Source organism: Excalfactoria chinensis, chromosome 1 (genome assembly GCF_039878825.1).
Source record: "Excalfactoria chinensis isolate bCotChi1 chromosome 1, bCotChi1.hap2, whole genome shotgun sequence".
Classification (NCBI taxonomy): domain Eukaryota; kingdom Metazoa; phylum Chordata; class Aves; order Galliformes; family Phasianidae; genus Excalfactoria; species Excalfactoria chinensis.
This window is the reverse complement of record NC_092825.1, coordinates 74,019,730-74,038,027: the sequence shown is the minus strand read 5'-3', so window position 1 is coordinate 74,038,027 and position 18,298 is coordinate 74,019,730. Positions and strand designations below refer to the sequence as shown.

General features: G+C 48.0%; 2 protein-coding genes across 3 annotated transcripts; one reads left to right on the top strand and one right to left on the bottom strand.

Annotated features, from left to right (window-relative positions):
- Positions 1-1,836: 1,836 nt before the first annotated feature.
- Positions 1,837-8,415, top strand: SCNN1A (sodium channel epithelial 1 subunit alpha). 2 transcript variants are annotated; one of them, XM_072338117.1, is made up of 13 exons: positions 1,837-1,854; positions 2,028-2,401; positions 2,809-3,064; positions 3,868-4,055; positions 4,713-4,813; positions 5,482-5,645; positions 5,998-6,096; positions 6,266-6,383; positions 6,656-6,734; positions 7,044-7,101; positions 7,231-7,286; positions 7,798-7,873; positions 8,080-8,415. In XM_072338117.1, exons 1-13 carry the CDS (start codon positions 1,837-1,839, stop codon positions 8,404-8,406), a joined length of 1,914 nt encoding a protein of 637 aa, XP_072194218.1. In that variant the 3' UTR covers positions 8,407-8,415. The 2 variants fall into 2 exon arrangements, with proteins under 2 accessions (XP_072194218.1, XP_072194209.1); XM_072338108.1 differs by having other exon boundaries at positions 1,837-1,869.
- Positions 8,416-14,308: 5,893 nt separating this feature from the next.
- Positions 14,309-17,139, bottom strand: VAMP1 (vesicle associated membrane protein 1). Its single transcript, XM_072338129.1, has 5 exons — positions 17,011-17,139; positions 16,334-16,463; positions 15,390-15,548; positions 15,086-15,137; positions 14,309-14,674 (listed from the first exon to the last, which is right to left on the bottom strand). Coding segments are annotated over exons 1-5 (360 nt in total). The 5' UTR covers positions 17,013-17,139; the 3' UTR covers positions 14,309-14,657.
- Between the last annotated feature and the right edge of the window lie 1,159 nt (positions 17,140-18,298).

The following is an 18,298-nucleotide window of genomic DNA, read 5'->3' as shown; positions in this document are numbered from 1 at the left end:
TCAGTTGATCGGTTGGTTGGCTGGTTTTGTATTTAAGGCACAATTCCAGTAAGACAGATGCAGTTCTGATGGATAATCCGTTAGCATCACTGAGTATAACTTCAGGAAATTACAATAATGTAGTCAAACAAGTTACAAACACACTCCCCAGGAAGCTCCCAGATTATAGCTCCAGTGCTGACTGTAAAGGCTGATGCTTTGCAACTGCTATACATCCGTATATGTTCACAGAGGTTAAGGGATAAGCCTACCAGGCTGAACGACAATGCTGATGTGCACCTGTGGGGATTCTCTGTGTGCATCCAAGTGCATAAAGCATGCAAGCAGCACAAGAGGAAAGAGCTCACATCCGCCCCCTAAAAAGAAAAGTATTTCTAATGAGCTTAAGGAACTGATTTGCAACTGGCATTCGTGAACAATTTTTGTTCATTCTCCCCATCCCCTCCATTCTTTGCAATTTGTTCTTCAAATAGTAAGTTCAGAACAAACTGCTTGATATAACTAAGTTTACAACGACAGAAGAATACTCTTGTTTTGCTTCTGACCTGGGGTGGAGCTAGGAGAAGCTCGGGGTGGTGTTTGCGGGTTAGCAGCAAGCAGCTATCACAGGGCTGCTCCTGGCACACTCCACCAGCCTCAGAAGGGTGCTGCTCCTCGCCATTTTCTAGCGTGGTGTGTTGCAACATGAAGTGGCTGCGTCACCAACCAAACTGCTGCACGCTCCAGTCAGGATCAAAACCCAGGAAATGCAGTAGATGAATTGGAACAAGGACTTGACCCAAAGAGGGCGGGCACAAAGAAAGAAGCGAAAGCCTCAAACAGATTAAGTCGTTTGGAGAAGAGTTGGAGATGCGGTTCCTGAGTTACAAAGGCAGGCAGACTGCTGGGCACATGTGGCTTGAGGAACCTGCGAGGCGCTGGATAAGGACGAGAGGCCTCCACTTCCCTGTCGCAGCCTATTGAGACTTGCTGCCAGCGATGTCTGGGCTAGCTCATTCTGGATGTGAGATTTCTTCATTAACGAACCAGCAAAAGCAGTGTTCCTTCATGCATATCACCTCATCCCCGTGAGCCTGCCCTAGCCCCAGCCCCCACTAAAAGCTCACTCCAACTTCACCCCATCTCCCTCGGCTTTGTGAAATCCAGTAGCTATAACCACACAAAAAGCGCAGCTGGGACGCAGGATCCCGGTGTGCCCCCACGATACAGCACCGTGATGCACCTCACCGACGCTTCCGAGGGCACGGCTTGGCCCTGGCGGAGCCCTGGACGTGCTGAGTGCGAAAGGGGGAAAGCGGCCCCGTCCCTATGTTCTCGGACCAGCCCTGCCAGCTCGCTTTCCGCATTGCCGCCGGGACGCCGCGTCCCCGCCGCCGGGGGGGCGGTGGGGAGCAGCGCCGTTCCCTGGGCCCCACCTGGCCGGGGCTGCCGGCTCCTTGCTGGGGGCACCGCGATGGCCTCGAGCTCCCGGCGGGGTCCCGGGGGCCGCCAGGACGCCACCGCGCAGCGATCTCCGACGGCGCGGCGCCGCCAAGGTGACCCCCTAGAGCAGACCCCGGGACTTCGGCTGCCCACGCCCGGCCGCGGACACTTGAGAGTTTAAAGAGGCTTTTCTTCGCCGGGAGCGGCCCGGGGGGAAGGGGAAGGGAAGGAGGGGTGGGCGGGGAGAGGCTGGCAGGGCAGGAGCCGGGCGGGGTGCTGGCTCCAACTGGAAAGGAACCAGTCCCAGCCCAGCCAGGGAGCTGCGAGCGAGCCGGCAGCGTTGGGGAAAGCGAGCTCTGGGCCCCGCTCCCGGCCCGCCGCCTACCCGCCCCGACGGCGCGGGACGGCCCCGCCATGGGCACGGCGCCCCGCGTCAGTCCCGCGGGGGTCGGCGGCTGCGGGAGGGCTGCGGGCTCGGGTGGGAAGCGGGGAGTGTCTGTCACCTGTCGGGACCTGGTGGGATGAGGGAGGAGGGGGGTGGGAGCAGCGGCTATCCGAGCTGTGATCCTGCGGGAAGCCCACCTCACTCTTAATTTGTGTTTCAGGGTGGGTCTGTGAAGGCAGAGAAGATGCCAGCAGAGGAGAAGACCAGGCAGTGCAAGGAGGAAGCAGAGCAGCAGCAGAAGGAAGATGAGAGGGAGGGCCTCATCGAGTTCTATGGTTCCTACCAGGAGCTGTTCCAGTTCTTCTGTAGCAACACGACCATCCACGGAGCTATTCGCCTGGTGTGCTCTAAAAAGAACAAGATGAAGACGGCCTTCTGGTCTGTCCTCTTCTTTCTCACCTTCGGCTTAATGTACTGGCAGTTTGGAATCCTCTACAGGGAGTACTTCAGCTACCCTGTCAACCTCAACCTCAACCTCAACTCGGACAGGCTGACCTTCCCTGCGGTGACGCTGTGCACACTCAACCCATACAGGTAAGAAATGGTCTCCCAGAGCTTTCAACTGCCTTGACCTCCATGGGCATAGAACAGAGGCATGTATTCGTGTTCTCTTCTTGGTCATTGACTTGTAGAAGGGCAGGTGGAAGGGAAGCTTCTTGTGAGCCTTTGCTGTCACGGGGCATTCACAGTAAACCGTGTTCGTTTAAGCTGCTCTACCTGGTGGTGTGTTAGTAGGCTGCTCTGAAAACTTTCCCAGGGCAGAAGCAGTTGCACTTCCTTATCTCCTACAAGAAACAGTGGCCTCTAGCAAAGGGGCTGGATTTTCAGCAGTCAGTGGGAATGTCCTGAATCACCCCATTAAACTCTGCCGCACGTCTTACTCAGAACTGTTCGTGTGCATCCAGCCCTCATCCTGCAGGCTCCTCTCTCCCACCGTATAGGTACAGTGCCATTCGGAAGAAGCTGGACGAACTGGACCAAATCACCCATCAGACACTGTTGGACCTTTATGACTATAACATGTCCCTGGCACGAAGTGACGGGTCAGCGCAGTTCTCACGGAGGCGCACCTCGAGGAGCCTGCTCCATCATGTTCAGCGCCATCCTCTGCGGAGGCAGAAACGGGATAACTTGGTCAGCTTGCCAGAAAACAGTCCCTCGGTGGACAAGAACGACTGGAAAATTGGCTTTGTTCTGGTGAGATTCCAAGCTGTGTTCTGAGCTACCCGCTCTGACCCCTGTCTGCCCACTTCTGTGGCCATACCCTTCAGAGGGATTTTTGTTGCTGGCTTTTCTTGATGACAGATGAAGGTGGAGTTGAAGCCTTTTCCCAGCGTATTACTGTTCCCCAAGTCCCGTCCCTATTTTTGTGGAAGACTTGCCCATGTCAGTGCCCATCTGTTCCTAGGTGAGGCAGGGAAACCTCATCCTTCCTGACAGCTACATCAGTCTTTCAGAGCCATTTACTAACAGCCATAGTATTGCTCTGTAATTGTTGAATAGGGATGGTATTGCATGGCTGTGGGCCATGCAGAATTTGATCATGGCCATATTTGCTCCTGGGCAGTATCTTCTTTGGCCTTAGGTATCTGTATTTGCATTTTAAAAGGCACTGAAGGGAATCATTTGCCAGTTAAATGGAGTTCCCATGGGGTCACCGAGTTTCTCAGGACACACCCTGAAGGGAGGGCTCCCCATGCTAGAATTTAATGCTTCTGGTTTTATATCACATAGGTTTTACATACAGTAGATCACGCTGCACACCACACTGCAGTTTGCTGTCTCCAAAGTCTCACTCACCCATGCCTGTTGACCTGGTGTCTCTCTTACACTGAGGGATTACTTTCCCCTGTGCTACTGATTGCCTTTTTCTTTTAACACAGCGGTGCCACAGAGCATTTTTGCTCACTCTGCTTTGTTTCTATACCCTGCTGGGGGAGCACAGCCACCTCCTCTAGGACAAGACTTCCCTGATACAGCTGCTTTATTCATTCTCACAGTGCAGTGAAAACAATGAGGATTGTTTCCATCAGACGTACTCCTCGGGAGTGGATGCAGTGCGGGAATGGTACAGCTTTCACTACATCAATATCCTGGCACAGATGCCTGATGCGAAAGACCTGGATGAGTCTGACTTTGAGAATTTTATTTATGCTTGCCGCTTCAACGAAGCAACATGTGACAAAGCGTAAGTGGTAGAAACACCCCACTGTTTATTCCTACTGACACCTGCATTTTGTGCCTGGGTTCAGGGGGAAGCTACGGACCTCAGAGGATGGTTTCTCTTCTTCTTCCCACAAGTTTCACATAAATGAAATCATTATACTGCTGCAAAGCCCAAGCATACAACATAGAAGGCTGGTGTGCATACTGAGGGTGATAGGCAGTGCTGAAGTCGTATGTGTCAGCTTCATACAGGAAGAGGAGAGGAGAAAGACAGTGAAAAAACAGCATTGCACGTCTCTCCTGCCATTATGGTTTAGAAGCCCCAAAGAGGCAATGAAATTAAACCCATCGGCAAGGCAAGGGGTACAGAAAGCTAAGAGCTTTGTCAATATTAAGATAATACAGTAATTGCTGATACTGCTAAAGAAAAAACACACAACAAAAAATCACCTGGCTATCAAATGCTAGCAGTACAAGAAAACACATAAAACCTATCTAGCTCTAGGACATTTTTTACAGCAGATTTTAATTGCTTTTCCCTGTTCAGGTTAGTTTACATAACAAACACTCTGCTCTAAGCCCCTCTCTGTGCAGGTGGAAGAGAATTGTTCCTTTCAGGAAGTCCTTCTTGGTCTCACAGCCCTTCTCACCTGTGTGAATATTTCTGTTCCCATCACAGGAATTACACCCACTTCCACCATCCCTTGTATGGGAACTGCTACACCTTCAATGACAACAGCAGCAGCCTGTGGACATCCTCTCTGCCTGGGATTAATAATGGTGAGAGGCACTTTTGGCTTAGCTGTTTTCCCCATGGAGGGAGTCCGTAAGACCGGAGGAGTTACAGGCAGCCAGTGGTAGATTGCAGCTCTGCTCTGTCTCATCCCAACTCTGCTTTGACCCATGTGGAGGTGTCTGTCATGGACATGGCTGTCCTTCACTGCTGTCTTACTGAACTCTCTTTCCCATCAGTGCCTGATCCTTATGTTCACTGCTCCCTCAGGACTTTCACTGTCAGCTCCTGAAGTCTCTGTTGAGCTCTAGTGCTGCTCTCCTGAGAGAGTTTAGTCTTGACCTCCTCCTTTGGCATTTAACATTTTCAGCAGCTGATCTGTGCATGTTTCTAACCTTCCTGAAGCCTCTCTAGGGCCAGTCTTCAGTCTTTTGTTTAATTCCAATTCTCTCCATGAAATCTCTCTCCATTCCCAGATTGGTCTTTTCTAAGTAGCAATTAAGAAATCCAGTTTTCTCCGGCCTCTCCTGGAGCCTCCAGCCTTCTCTCTGGTCTTCCTTTAGCCACGCTCCCATTTCCACACAGCTTAGGTTCAGCTCTGGTTAACATTTGTCTCCCTTTACTTCTTATTGATCCAGATGTAACCATTCTGCTCTCTGTCCTTCCCCACATGATGACCACCCGTGACATCCCTTGTTCTCTGGCATGTCCTCAGGCCTCTCTCTGGTGGTGCGCACCGAGCAGAATGATTTCATCCCTCTGTTGTCAACGGTAACTGGAGCCAGGGTCATGGTCCACGATCAGAATGAGCCAGCCTTCATGGATGATGGGGGTTTCAATGTGCGTCCAGGTATTGAGACCTCCATCAGCATGAGGAAGGTGAGGCAGCAGCTGGAGGGATAAGAGCTGTGGATGTGGGACTTCAGTGTGAAAGGTGTAACTTGGTGGGTAGATACAGGTGGGTTGTCATGGAGTGAAGGTGTCAAAGGGAGGGGATTAATCATCTGGAATGAGGGGTGGAGGTTCAGGAAGAGCAGTGGTTTGCCAGACTGGATGAGAAACATTTGGTTGCAATTCATAAGAGAACAATGAAACAGAGGTAAGCAGGGGGAGCTGGCATCCGGAGGTAAGCGTAAGGAGCAGGTAGTGATGAAAGCAGTAGGTAGCACATAAGTGTAGAGATGGGACAACAAAGTGCTAGCTGTTTTGTGAAATGACTTTTATATTCTAGGAGATGACTGAGCGTCTTGGGGGCAGTTACAGTGACTGTACAGAGGATGGCAGTGATGTGCCAGTGCAAAACCTGTACTCATCTCGCTACACTGAACAGGTAACTTGTGATCACTGGTTCCATGCCAGCTGCTTGTACAGCTTTCATGGAATGCTTCAGTCCTCTAATAGACATGCTTGTCCACAGGCAGGGTTAATAGGATTATGTGATACAGGGTATAACAGCTTTGGTTCTCCTGTTCAAGCATTTCCACATTATGTGCTCCCAGGTCTGCATTCGTTCCTGCTTTCAGCTCAACATGGTAAAGCGCTGCTCCTGTGCCTATTACTTTTATCCCTTACCTGATGGAGCAGAGTATTGTGACTACACAAAGCACGTAGCTTGGGGTGAGTACTTACAGGAGAGGATTTATATGATAAATATAATTACATAGTAAACCTCATGCCCACCTGAACCCGTTTGGCCCACCTCATGTCCCAGTAACTCTAATTGTTTTAAATGAGGCTTTCTGATATGGCACAGCCAAAAGACACTCTTGGACAGTTAGTCCTTCTGTGCTTGTGGAAGGACCTCTCTGGATTCCCTCTGCTGTTGCACATTACTTTCTTTTCATATAGATACTGTGAGCTTATCTGGATTTACTTTCTCTGCTGCTCAGGCTACTGCTATTACAAACTCCTTGCTGAATTCAAAGCTGATGTGCTGGGCTGCTTCCACAAATGTCGGAAACCTTGCAAGTAAGTTTGTAAGTTACATTGGGAACTCTCTACTCCTAGGGATGTTGGAAAGCATTCGGTGACCAGGGCAAAATCTTGAGCCACTAGCTGAAGTGCAGACATATACAATATTTCTCCCATCAGGAAGACAAAATGGCTGAAGAGCATCAGTGTTGGCTCTAGGGTGAGCTCCTGAAGATTGTGCAGAAGCACAGTGGGAAGTGGGCTCAACTTCAACATGGGAGGGAGTTTCCAGGCGTGCCTGGGGACTGACACCTGGCCTAGCGGCTCTGACCACTTCAGCAGCTAACACACAGTCTTGTCTTACAGAATGACAGAATACCAGCTCTCAGCTGGATACTCTCGCTGGCCTTCTGCTGTCTCAGAGGTAAGGGAGTAGTGTCCTGGCTCCACAGCACTGCTCTGAACTCTGGTTTAATCTTCCCCCTCAACTGGTACCGAATCTACAAGAGGTGACTGCAGTCATGTAACACAATTTATTGCACTTTCATTTCAGGATTGGGTTTTTTACATGCTTTCACAACAGAACAAATACAATATAACATCCAAGAGGTGAGAAACCATTTACAGGGGTTTTATCAAAACCAGAATTAGTCCAGGTGGGAAAAGAGTGAATGGAGTGGTCAGATCACTGGACTCTGGGGCAAGGGCAGCAGGCTTGAACCAGCAGAGAAACTGAGATTTAAACAAAGACTGGGAACCTAAGTGAAGACTCCTACAGGGTTAGCTGCTAGTCTGAAAAGAGTAACCCAAAGGCTGCTGCCATATGGTTCAGAGTCACAGAAAGGACTAGTGAAACAGTGGGAAGGAAGAGCGATGCAGGAGTTGGCGCATACTAAATTATGACACAAACGCTGGAGTTCACAGTGCAGTCCCAGAAGCGCACAATTGGTCCCTCAGATTTTCATACAAACTGAGGGAACTTGAAGTGGAGAAAAGCTCCTAGGTGGTATATGTGTAAGGAGCACAAGAAGTGGAAGGAGACAGAGGAGACAGCTAAGCTTAGTGAAGAAATGCAAGGACTACGGACTTAGCATCGCTCATACCCATTTTTCATTAACAGGAATGGAGTTGCAAAAGTGAATATCTTTTTTGAGGAATGGAACTACAAGACCAATGGGGAGTCACCAGCCTTCACAGTACGTACTTTACCACGTCCACCCATTACACCACAATGTCCCTCTGTGTGGTAGGTGTTCATTCTAGCAGTACTGCTGACTCTCAAGTCTCTGTGAAAGATGGGAAAAACTCCCCAGTGCCACAATGGTACTAGTAATGGGAGCAGGCGGAGAAGCAAAAGACTCCAACAAACACTCTCATCGCTGCCTGTTTCCTTTTCTTGCAGGTAGTGACTCTCTTGTCCCAGCTTGGGAATCAGTGGAGTCTCTGGTTTGGATCCTCTGTCCTATCTGTGATGGAGCTTGCAGAGCTGATTCTGGATTTCATTGTCATCACCTTCATCCTGGTCTTCCGCTGGTGCCGCTCCAAGCGTTGGCACTCCTCCCCAGGGCCCCCTCCAAATAGTCATGATAACACTGCCTTCCAAGATGAGGCATCAGGACTTGGTGCTCCAAACCGCTTCACTGTCGAGGCTGTAGTGACCACGCTGCCATCTTACAACAGCCTGGAGCCATGCAGGCCAAGCAAGGATGGTGAGATGGGACATGAGTGAGGCAGAGATTGATTTCACAATTCAGTTAGATGGAAGTCGGACCAGAAGCTGTATACATTCTGTGTGGGACCTACCTTTCTTTCTTTTTGGGATGCTCTGCCTCGATCATAGCAGAAGACTGTATTGTGGTTAATTGCTTTTACTATCATATGTGAATGAGTCTTGTAAAACACTACTGCTCTTGGGATCACCAGGGATGAGAGACAATCTAGTGTTTGCCAAAGGAAGATGCCAACTCAGCTTCCTTATAGTCTTCACATGTGCACTTTTTTTTTCCCCTCTGCAACAAAGATGCTGCTACAGTTCTCATCTCATGTTGTTAATTAAAGAGGTTTAGCAGGTGTAACTGGCCTTCTCAGTAGTAAGACAAGGGACCAAAATGGTGTTTCAGCAGGGATGTGAGTCACCAGGCTAAGCCTTAAACTTCCCCTAAGGTTGGAAACTGGTTACTCTTCCCTACTTCTTAACAGCCAGCTCTGATTCCTAGACCAAGCTGCACACCCTCTCTTCTCCCAGAAGAGAAGCTGCGGGCAGTCTTAATCCATGTGATTCACAATAGTCAAGAGAGGTGGTTGAAGTTTGTAGCTGTTCTTAGACCAGGACAAAAAGCAGCCCATAGCACATTGGTAGAGCTTTGCTACATAACATTCTCCTTCCTTGCAATACACCATACATACATACATACATACATTCAGCCATTTGCCAGAGAGTTCAGGATGAACTTACTCAGGATTGTAAAACAGAACTGCTGCAGGCTTTAACCTCAGATGCTTTCAGGGAAAGCTTTGGCCTAATCAAAAGATAATAGACAGTTACCTCTAGAGGAGGACCCTCTCCCAGCTTAAAGAGCAATCTGGGGATCTCAGCATAACAGCATACACCTTATCTCTTGCAGAAAGCTTGCCTTTTTCCCTTTAAAAAAAGAAAAGTCTGCATCTGCTGGCAGTGGTGTTTACACAGCACTTTGCATGATGTCAAAGAGAGCAAGGGTAATGTCCTTAACGGACAGGAATATCCACTTCACTAGACACAGAATTAAAGCATAAAGTTTAGACAGATCCACGTACACAATCATACTGCAACCTGCCTCTTCTTTTGAATTCAGAAACTAGTCAATCAACAAGGAAAAACTTAAGATACTTTAAACATTTAAGGTAGATGTCCCACGCTTGGAAACCCGCAGAATTTTACAAGTGTGTATTATTGCCTAATTCTCCCCTTTGATGTGTTACACATGCCTGTTGTACTGCTGTTGCCTTGATTACCTAACCGCACTTTCCACTTCCTAGCAGAGTGATGCCCCTCAGGGGCACAAACACTAAACTCAAATCTTAGTTTTTCAAACTTTATTCCAGTGCTGTGCTTATCTTTTCTGTTTAAGGGAAGAAATGCTGGTTTTCTACTGGGATTTGAAGCAAGTAATTGGCAAGGGGAGGTGAAAGGACATTAGCTGTCATTGGCATCCTTGTTCTTCAGACTGGCAGGAGAGAGAGCCCTGAAACCATGGGCTCATAGAGGCATGGGTACTGAAAAGCCTCCATTGTTAAAAAACAACAGACTTCTACAGGTGTTTAATAGAAGAACACTAAGACACCCACCCTAAAGTTGACTCAACATAGGAACTTTTATTTTCTGGAAAAACATGTTGGCTAAGAAGCAAAATTAAGAGCTAGACCTCACATGAGTCCTCACATGATACAGTACCTTGTGACAACCACAACATCAATGCAACCCATTGCATCATGCATCATTTAGTAATTAAATAAAGATTAATCAGAGACAATAGCAACTTGAAAGGTATTTAAAGTCTCTCCAGATATAGCTACAGAAGAAAGTGATAATTCCCTAGAGGAAGCTTGCACCATGTTATCTCTTCTGCAGAAGTGGTGAAATTTAAAACATGAGCATTGACTGATGAACTCAAAGTAATGGCAGTAAACCCAGAACTAAAGGCCTGTACAAACATGAAGTTGCTATACAGGTCGGCAACTGGATTACCTGTACCTGTCCAAAGGATTAGTGTAAAAACTGCCATTGTGTGAGAGATCAGGTGATCCTCACAAGAAAATCTGTATGCTTGCTGTAAGCAGATGATGCCATAAATTATCAGTTCAACAGACACACAGTGGATTTGGTCTGGGTGATGAGAGGTGAGTCCAGTAGTGCTGGAATGAGTGCAGAAAAGGGAAGAAGGCATGCATACAGAGATATTCACTAGACAACAAGGGGAAAGGCTTCAACTTTCAGTGTTGTGAATTTGTAGAGAGAATAAAGTTAAGAGCCAGTTACATTAACAGTACAGTGCAGTTACTTGGAAGACAGGGAAAACACACAAGGAACAACTGCTGGTCATAGGGCACTGAAGAAAGGGAAGTGAACTTTTTGGACTGGGAACACATCCTAGGAAAGGAACTGAAATAGGAAAAAGTATCTGAAGGGTGCAGTATATGAAGGATTTGAGCTCTTGGGATGAGGAAGAACCAGCTGAGACAGGGTATAAAGGGCCCAAATGTATGTGAGACTGTGGTAGTAGCAAAAATTTGCAAGCTGATAGTTCAAAGCATTTGGATGTTATGCTACGGAAGAAAGGGAATACAGTCTGAGAAATTTAAGGACACTAATTATTTTGATGGCTTCAATCAAATAAGAGGACTTAAAGCTCTTAAGAGAGGATAGCGTGACCAAGGAAATTGAAAGTGATATGAAAAGGAGAGGAAAAACAGCTCAACCCTCTAGCAAAAAGGGTTTGAGAATGTGAGGGTGTGGGGATGGTGTAAGACAAAACCAAGGGACAACAAAATGAGAGGTGTCCCATACACAGGTGCAAAAAGTTACAGGAGTATTCAGAGCACCCAAAGAGACTTGAATGAGGAGAGTAGATGGAGTGATGAGCCAGGGAATAATGAACATGTGTGACAGGAAGGCCGGGGTAAGGATAAGGCAGCAACATCTGAGGCAGGAAAGAGTTGCTGGGAATTGTTCAACACAAATTTGTATGTCTGGACAAAGGGAAGTTTGAAGAAAGGACAGCTGAGCAGTTTTGGAGGGTGGGCACAAGTCTCCAGGCCTGGCTAGGGACTTTCAAGATTATGTCATCCATGGAATGGAAACTTCATGTGTTTTGAGAATAAAATCCTTCCTGCCCACAACAGGACAGAACTAATAGCTTGGTTATGCAGGCCTGATCTGTACTGACATTTGGACCGTATGTGCTTACTTCAACTCACTGGCCAGTCCAGAATACCTCTTCTTCCAAGGCTGCTTTCATTGCTGAGATAGTTAGCCCAGCAGCACCACTTTGGTTTCACTAATGCACATACGTTGGTCTGATAGAACTGTGATAAAGTTAAGACTGGACAAAGATTGCAATCAAAATGTTTTGATCTACAAGCTGCAGGGAGGATTGCTTACCAACTCAGGACTGTAACCACAAGTGCAGATAAATGGACAGAACTTGCTTTAAAATGAGATACCTGTTCTTAATGAGTTTCAGGTGTACAAGTGAAGCAAAACAAGGGGGTACTTGCCTTAATTCCAGCCATGCTCCCATATGCGCTGTATCATCCTGCTTTGGGAGATCTTCATTCAGATCCTGAATACACCCCAAAAAAACATCCCAATCTCAGTTAAAAATTACTTTCCAAGTTTAAGGACCTGCAAGTAGGTCATTGAAACCCAAAGGCAACGCAGCCTGAGGAGTTAGAGCTACCAGCAACACATCCATTCAGGAAATCACCTCTCCATGCATTACACCATGGCTGGACATGGTGGCTGGAAGTAGAACTGGCTTGAGGAGCCTCAAGTCCACGTGACTTGTTATAGACTTACCATTGAGTCAGCCACACATACAGTTCCAGTACCACTGCAACCAACACCATGGCAAAAAGAGACAGTTTGTTGCTTTGACACATAGAACTGCCATTATGTATACGGTACTGAAGTCACAATAAAAACAATGTGTTTTTTAAAAAGCAGCCTGTGATCCCAGCCCTTCCCCACCCACTAACAGACCAGACAGACTCAGTAAGGTGATGAATTGTGTTTCTTTGAGACTGTTTAAAGTACATGAGCTGATTACTACAACATGCCAGAGATTACAGTTGTGTTTATAGAGGAAGGAAATAAATTGCACGTGCGTAATTGGCTGTAATGCTGCATACAGCAGAGTCCCTTGCTCTTACTCAGAGGGCCTTGATAAATTTTTTGCCCCATGCATAGAGACACAAAGGAAGGGAAAGGTAGCAGAAGAGACAGCAACATACAACATCCAAGAGAAAGAAACGAAAGAGACAGCCTAAGGGGACCTTAGCCCCCAGAGGAATAGGAGGAATGGGGCACCAATGGCTTTGTTTTGAAAAGTTCAAGAGAATTGCTGGTCTGGGGGCCTCAAGCTTGTATGCCCACCCCCTAGAATGATAGCCGTAAGTAGTACAAAGCAGACCCTGGCTCCTCTTCAGCAGATGCACTTCTGACCGTCCATCACATCTCAGTTCCACAGGGAATAAGGGAAGTGCTCAGGGGACGAGGGCTGCTTCACTCCAGATCTTCAACTCTGCCCTCACCCAAGGTGGAGAGGGATGGAATTGCAGGGAGATGAACTCAGCGCAAATGAAATGCTGGGGCATGGAAGTGAGCATGCAAAACCTAGCCCCGTCCCAGACAACCCGTGAGGAGGAAAGGGGCTTCTCCAGCATACTCAGTGCAACAAAATGCATCTGCTCTTCCCATACTTTGTACTTTCACCTGGAAGTACAAAATGCCAGTGATGCTTTCACCTACATCCTCCTAAGCCTAGACGGGTCTCTGTGCCTGAGGTAGAGCCTCCTCAGCTAAAGAGCCGTCCTCTTTACAGTCCAGATTATGGGCTACAGCTTAGCTTGTATAAAAACAAATACACTCAAAAAAACTGCAGAAATTGTGGAGCAGGACAGCTCATTTAACCCCTGGTTTGACAACATATTTGAGCAATTCACAGCTCTTGCTCTTTCTGAAAGAGGAAAGCATGGGAGATTGCTTACAGAAATCCATGGCATTCCACACTGTAAGTTTATTTACAGCAGAGACCACTCCAAATCTAAGCTCAAGAGAACTCACAGCGAGTAGGAAGATTTCAGTTTGATCTAGGGATCTATGCTACCAAATTGGGGCAACTAATGTCACTTTGCAATATCCATGCCAGAGCAGCATTTCCCTTTGAATTCCTAGATAATCGCTTCCAATATTTTTTAACTCCTACTAAAAGTTTGGGCTTTTGTGGTTGGAGAAGCAGAACAGGTATTCTTAAACTATGTGACTCCGTCTCATGTGGAGTACATCCAATTTCCTTCACCTTTACCTACTATGTAGTGGACTTCCTTTGCCATTCAACACGGTAACACTGGAAAGCACAACTCATTCTCTTTTCTGCCACTAACCTCAACATCTTCCAGAAAGCTACAAGACAGTAGAAAGCTGTGAGGTTCTGGCTTGTGTCTGCATAGATGAAAGGAATATTTGAAGCACTTACACCAAACTCCTTGCTGTTGGCGATTTATTCCTTCTGGCAGTAGATTTTATGCCCACACAGGCCCTTCAGACAACAACAAAACTCCTTTCAGTCAACGTGAAATTTGGTGCACTGCACTGAGCTAATCACATTGACCCCTTTTTATTACAACTGAAGTGTCCACATTCAAAGAACAAATCAACTTATAACAACAGGCAGAATAAATCACTTCCTTGAGTGCTCATCCCTGCATGACTAGTGAAATCTAGATGACTGTTGAGCTCAGTCAGATGGATCATAGTCACTGACCAGCACAAACTAGCCTTTATTTCATCAATTAAAAGCATACATCATGTTGCCACTCTTTTTGCAGAGCACAAGAATCTCACATGATGAAGTCCTGCATCCCTAAAGGCACTACATTAAGGCATTCTTTATTTGCTAGAGTCCACACAGGCACTAAATGAACAAACTTACACCCCAAAATAAGCCACAAATTCCCCACAGAAGAGCAGGAATAATAGCTACCCACTCCTCCTCTGCTTCCTATTCCTCTCAGCTCGGATGACCCTCTTTTAAGCTGCAGCTGTTGGGAAGTCTAACCCGTGATCAGTAGAGCACTTCATAATCTTAAAAAAAGACAACAAATCAGAATCAATAAAGTAATCAATGAAAAAGCCAGGTGGAAGGGGAGGGAAGACTCAGAGGCAAGAAGAGACAGGCAAGGTGACAGGGGACAGCAGGTTGCAGACTGAAAAGGCTACATTCAAGTAAAAAAGTAGACTGGACACAAAGCAAGAGGGAAAAAAAAAAAAAAGGAAAGAACAAAAGGGCAAGTTACACCAAAGGTCCCCCAGAGACCTCCAAATCCCCCACCAGGAAAGGGGCTTGCAAACCCACCCACCCACTTCAAGCTATCTATCCCTCATATTTACAGTTTTTTTTGACCTGGTAATAAAATGTCTTAATACTACATTAATGGCCACCCCCACTTCCTTTCCTTGCTCTGTAAAGCATACTTTTTCCACAGTAACTGCAGAAGTTCCAACACTACTGCTTTCCTTTCCCAAGGAAAAAAGTTACCACATAAGTAGGTAACAAGACCCTCCAGATGATAAACAAAAAAGTATAAGTTTTTAAGTACTCTGGAGTTAGGGCTTCTTCACCTGTGATCCTGGGCTTTTCAGTACTTACTTACAATCACCACCACCACAATGGCACAAATCACTCCCATCATGATCATCATCTAGAAAGAGAGATTGTCAGATAGTAATACTCAGAACAGATTGCAAGTTCACAGCTTCCACGACAACCAGGGAACATAAGGCAGATGCTGAAGGCAGGAAGCTGAGGCCTCAAAGACCTTCCACAGTGAAATAATACTAAGCATTTGAAATTGTTATAATAGTTTTTATGTCCCAGCTATCCTCAGAAAGCCCTGAACGAAGCTAATCAAACTCCCCTCTATTGAAAGAAATCATAGCAATAGGAAACTCACCTTACAGTTCTTCCACCAGTACTTCCTTTTGAGTTTTGCTGCACTACTTTCAAATACTGAGGCACCAGCCTGAAGTGCATCTGCCCGGTCATCAAGCTCTGACAGTTTCTGGTCTCGTTCCAGTACCTTGTCGACATTTACACGCATTATATCAACCACCTGCAGAAGGAAAAAACCAATAGCAGTAGTCGTAGTGGTTCAATGGGGTTGAAAGTGTAAAAGCAGTAACACAGCCAAAAAGTAACGCTGAGACACTACTAACAAGTAAAGGCCTGAAACAAGGAATACAGATAAGGGTTAAAAAACAACTTTCAGGTTACTGCCTACTTAGAAATGGGGAAAGATCCTAGCACATTGCTAAAGCATCATTTCAAGTATAATTAAACTACATTTGCAGCACACCACTCTCACTTGTTATTGAAAGTTCTCAAGCCCACCAAGATTATAGTAACCCCCTCCACAGCAGCAATCATATGCTCAATGGAAGATAACTGCAGACAACTTAAAGCTACGTGTTGCTGCCCCAACGAGGCATAAAGGAGTTACTGCATGTCAGCAGCCACCAACTCTGTGAAGTCAAGTAGGATTCACATTTTACATTAAACCCGCACTCTGACTGTTCACCTGGCAGGGATTAAGAGTTGTTCTGGATTCCATAGAGGTTCATCTCTACGGGAGGCATGTTATATGAAGTACAAGAAATTTAGCAGGTCTGCTCCTTAGATGTCACAACCAAAATTATGCAGCTTTTAAATATAAAGCTTTTTCATCTCAGCTCCCGCCTGTTTACAGATCAGACACTGCACTTGCATTATTAGCATCTCTCCAGTACCTGAATTCCAAAAGCAACTACCTCTTCAGCAACATACACTTATCAAGAACATCACTGCAGCAGAGCAGCACAAGTGCCCATACAGCCCAAGGGAAGCAGCACAACCACTGACCTCCTCCACCTGGGCCTGCGTCTGCTGCAGCCGACGGTTACTGCTCAGATTGGGGGGTGGCCCCGGGGGGCCCCCGGCAGGGGCTCCCCCTTCTGGGGCTCCAGGAGCAGGTTGCTGAGCTGGTTCAGACCTACAGGAACACACAAGGACAGAGAGAAAACATCAGTCCCTCGGCTGCCAAAGGACAGACGTGCACCCCGAGCTACCCGAACTGAAGGTGAGAGCAGGCAACAACTCCCCCCCCATCCCACAGCCTCCGTATCTGCCCCCGGAGCGGCTGCAGGCAACCTGCGGGTCGGGCCGCGCTGGCACCGCGCCCTGCCAGCTCCCAAGAAGGGGACGGAGGTGACCGGGAGGTGGCCCGCAGCGTGCCGCAGGCATCGGAAGAGGAGCGACAGAACCGGACCCCACCAGCAGGGAGCCGGGAGGGGGGCTGCGACTAAGGGCCGGGTCCCGCGCACCCTCTCGCACTGCGGGCGGGCAACGGGAGCGCCTCGGTCGAGGGGAGGCAGTGCGCACAGCCCGGCCCGCGGTTGCTGCAATGCGCCACTCTCCGTGCCGCCGCTGGGAAGGCCGCCGGCCCCGCGCTCGCTCGCCCGCAGCCCCAACTCTCACGGCCCCCCTTCACGGCCGTCCCATCCCCGACCGCCGCCGCTTCCCGCCCCACAGACACTCACATCCCCGCGTCACCGCTGCAACAACACGCCGCACTGACAGAAGCGCCGCATGCCGGCTGCCTCCTCCCCTACTTATAGCGGCTGACGCCCCGCCCACAAGGCCGGCAGCCAGTCAGAAGTAGTCACAGGACGGTCTCGCCCAGAGCAGCGAATCAGCACCGCGTCCTTCTCCTCCGAAGCCAATCAGAGCGCCTCTGCTCCGCCGGAGCCGCTTTCCTAAGTCCCGCCTCTCGTTGCTCCCGGACTCGCCGGGAATGAGCCGCGTCCCGCTCGGCACCGCCCAACCGGAGCAGGGCTGACGGCCGCGAGGGTCCGCTGCAGCAATCCGGGTATGGTGCTGCTGGCCGGCTGCCCACGTGCAGGAAAAACTCAACGAGGACCCGCAAACGGCTGCGTTCAAGCCTCGGCTGCCAGCTGAAGGAAATCAGGCTCTGGCTGGCAGTAGCCCGAGAACGGCTCTGAGTTTGGCTTTTTCCTTTAGAGGTTTTAGGAAACCTACCAGATCAGAAGGGAGTGTTCTTCCATTTGGTTACAAAAAGGAATGCAGAAATACACTAGGACGAGAAGTTTCCATGCAGTGTTTTTGTGCAGCAGCCAGGCCTACGTTGAACTATGTTTCTTTAAGGTGGGATGTTGTTTCTCATGACAGACTTGGGTGATCAGTAGACACACAAGGCAGTACGTTGCATGTTACAGCCTCAGGGCCAAGAGCGTGTGGCTGCAAGGAGTACAGAAAGTTAAAGTGGGGCTGCAGCTATGGCCAGCTGCTGTGGGCTCCCAAGTGTTAGAGGAGAATGCAGCTCAGTGTGGCAGAACCAGGGGAATAGCAGAGTGAACTGGTTCTCATGGTGCATGTTCCCTTGAGGCTCACGGAGCTGATGCTCCTCAGATCCTGATGGATTTTCAAGTGTGTGCTTAGTCTCCACTTGAATCTTTTGGCTATAGTCCCGAGGTGGTTCACAAGCTGTATGTGAAAAGCATCAGACACAAGGTCAAGGTCTGTCCTCCCCTCAGAGGACATAACCTCTCCAACTACCTAGCAGTCAAGCTATTATTTAGGCAGATGCAAGCTCATCTTAGAGATTTTGTGCTGGTTCTTCTGCAGCATAGAACAGTAAACTTTATGAGAAAAAGGATGCTGGACTTGAGGGATACTGACTTTGACTCACTATGGCTTCTTCTCTCAAAGGTCTAAAGGAAGTCCTGGAATATTAGAAGCTGGGAGTGCCGTGAGCCAGCTAAGTGCCTAAATTAACAAAAAGACACTTGCATGTTAAGTATCACTAGT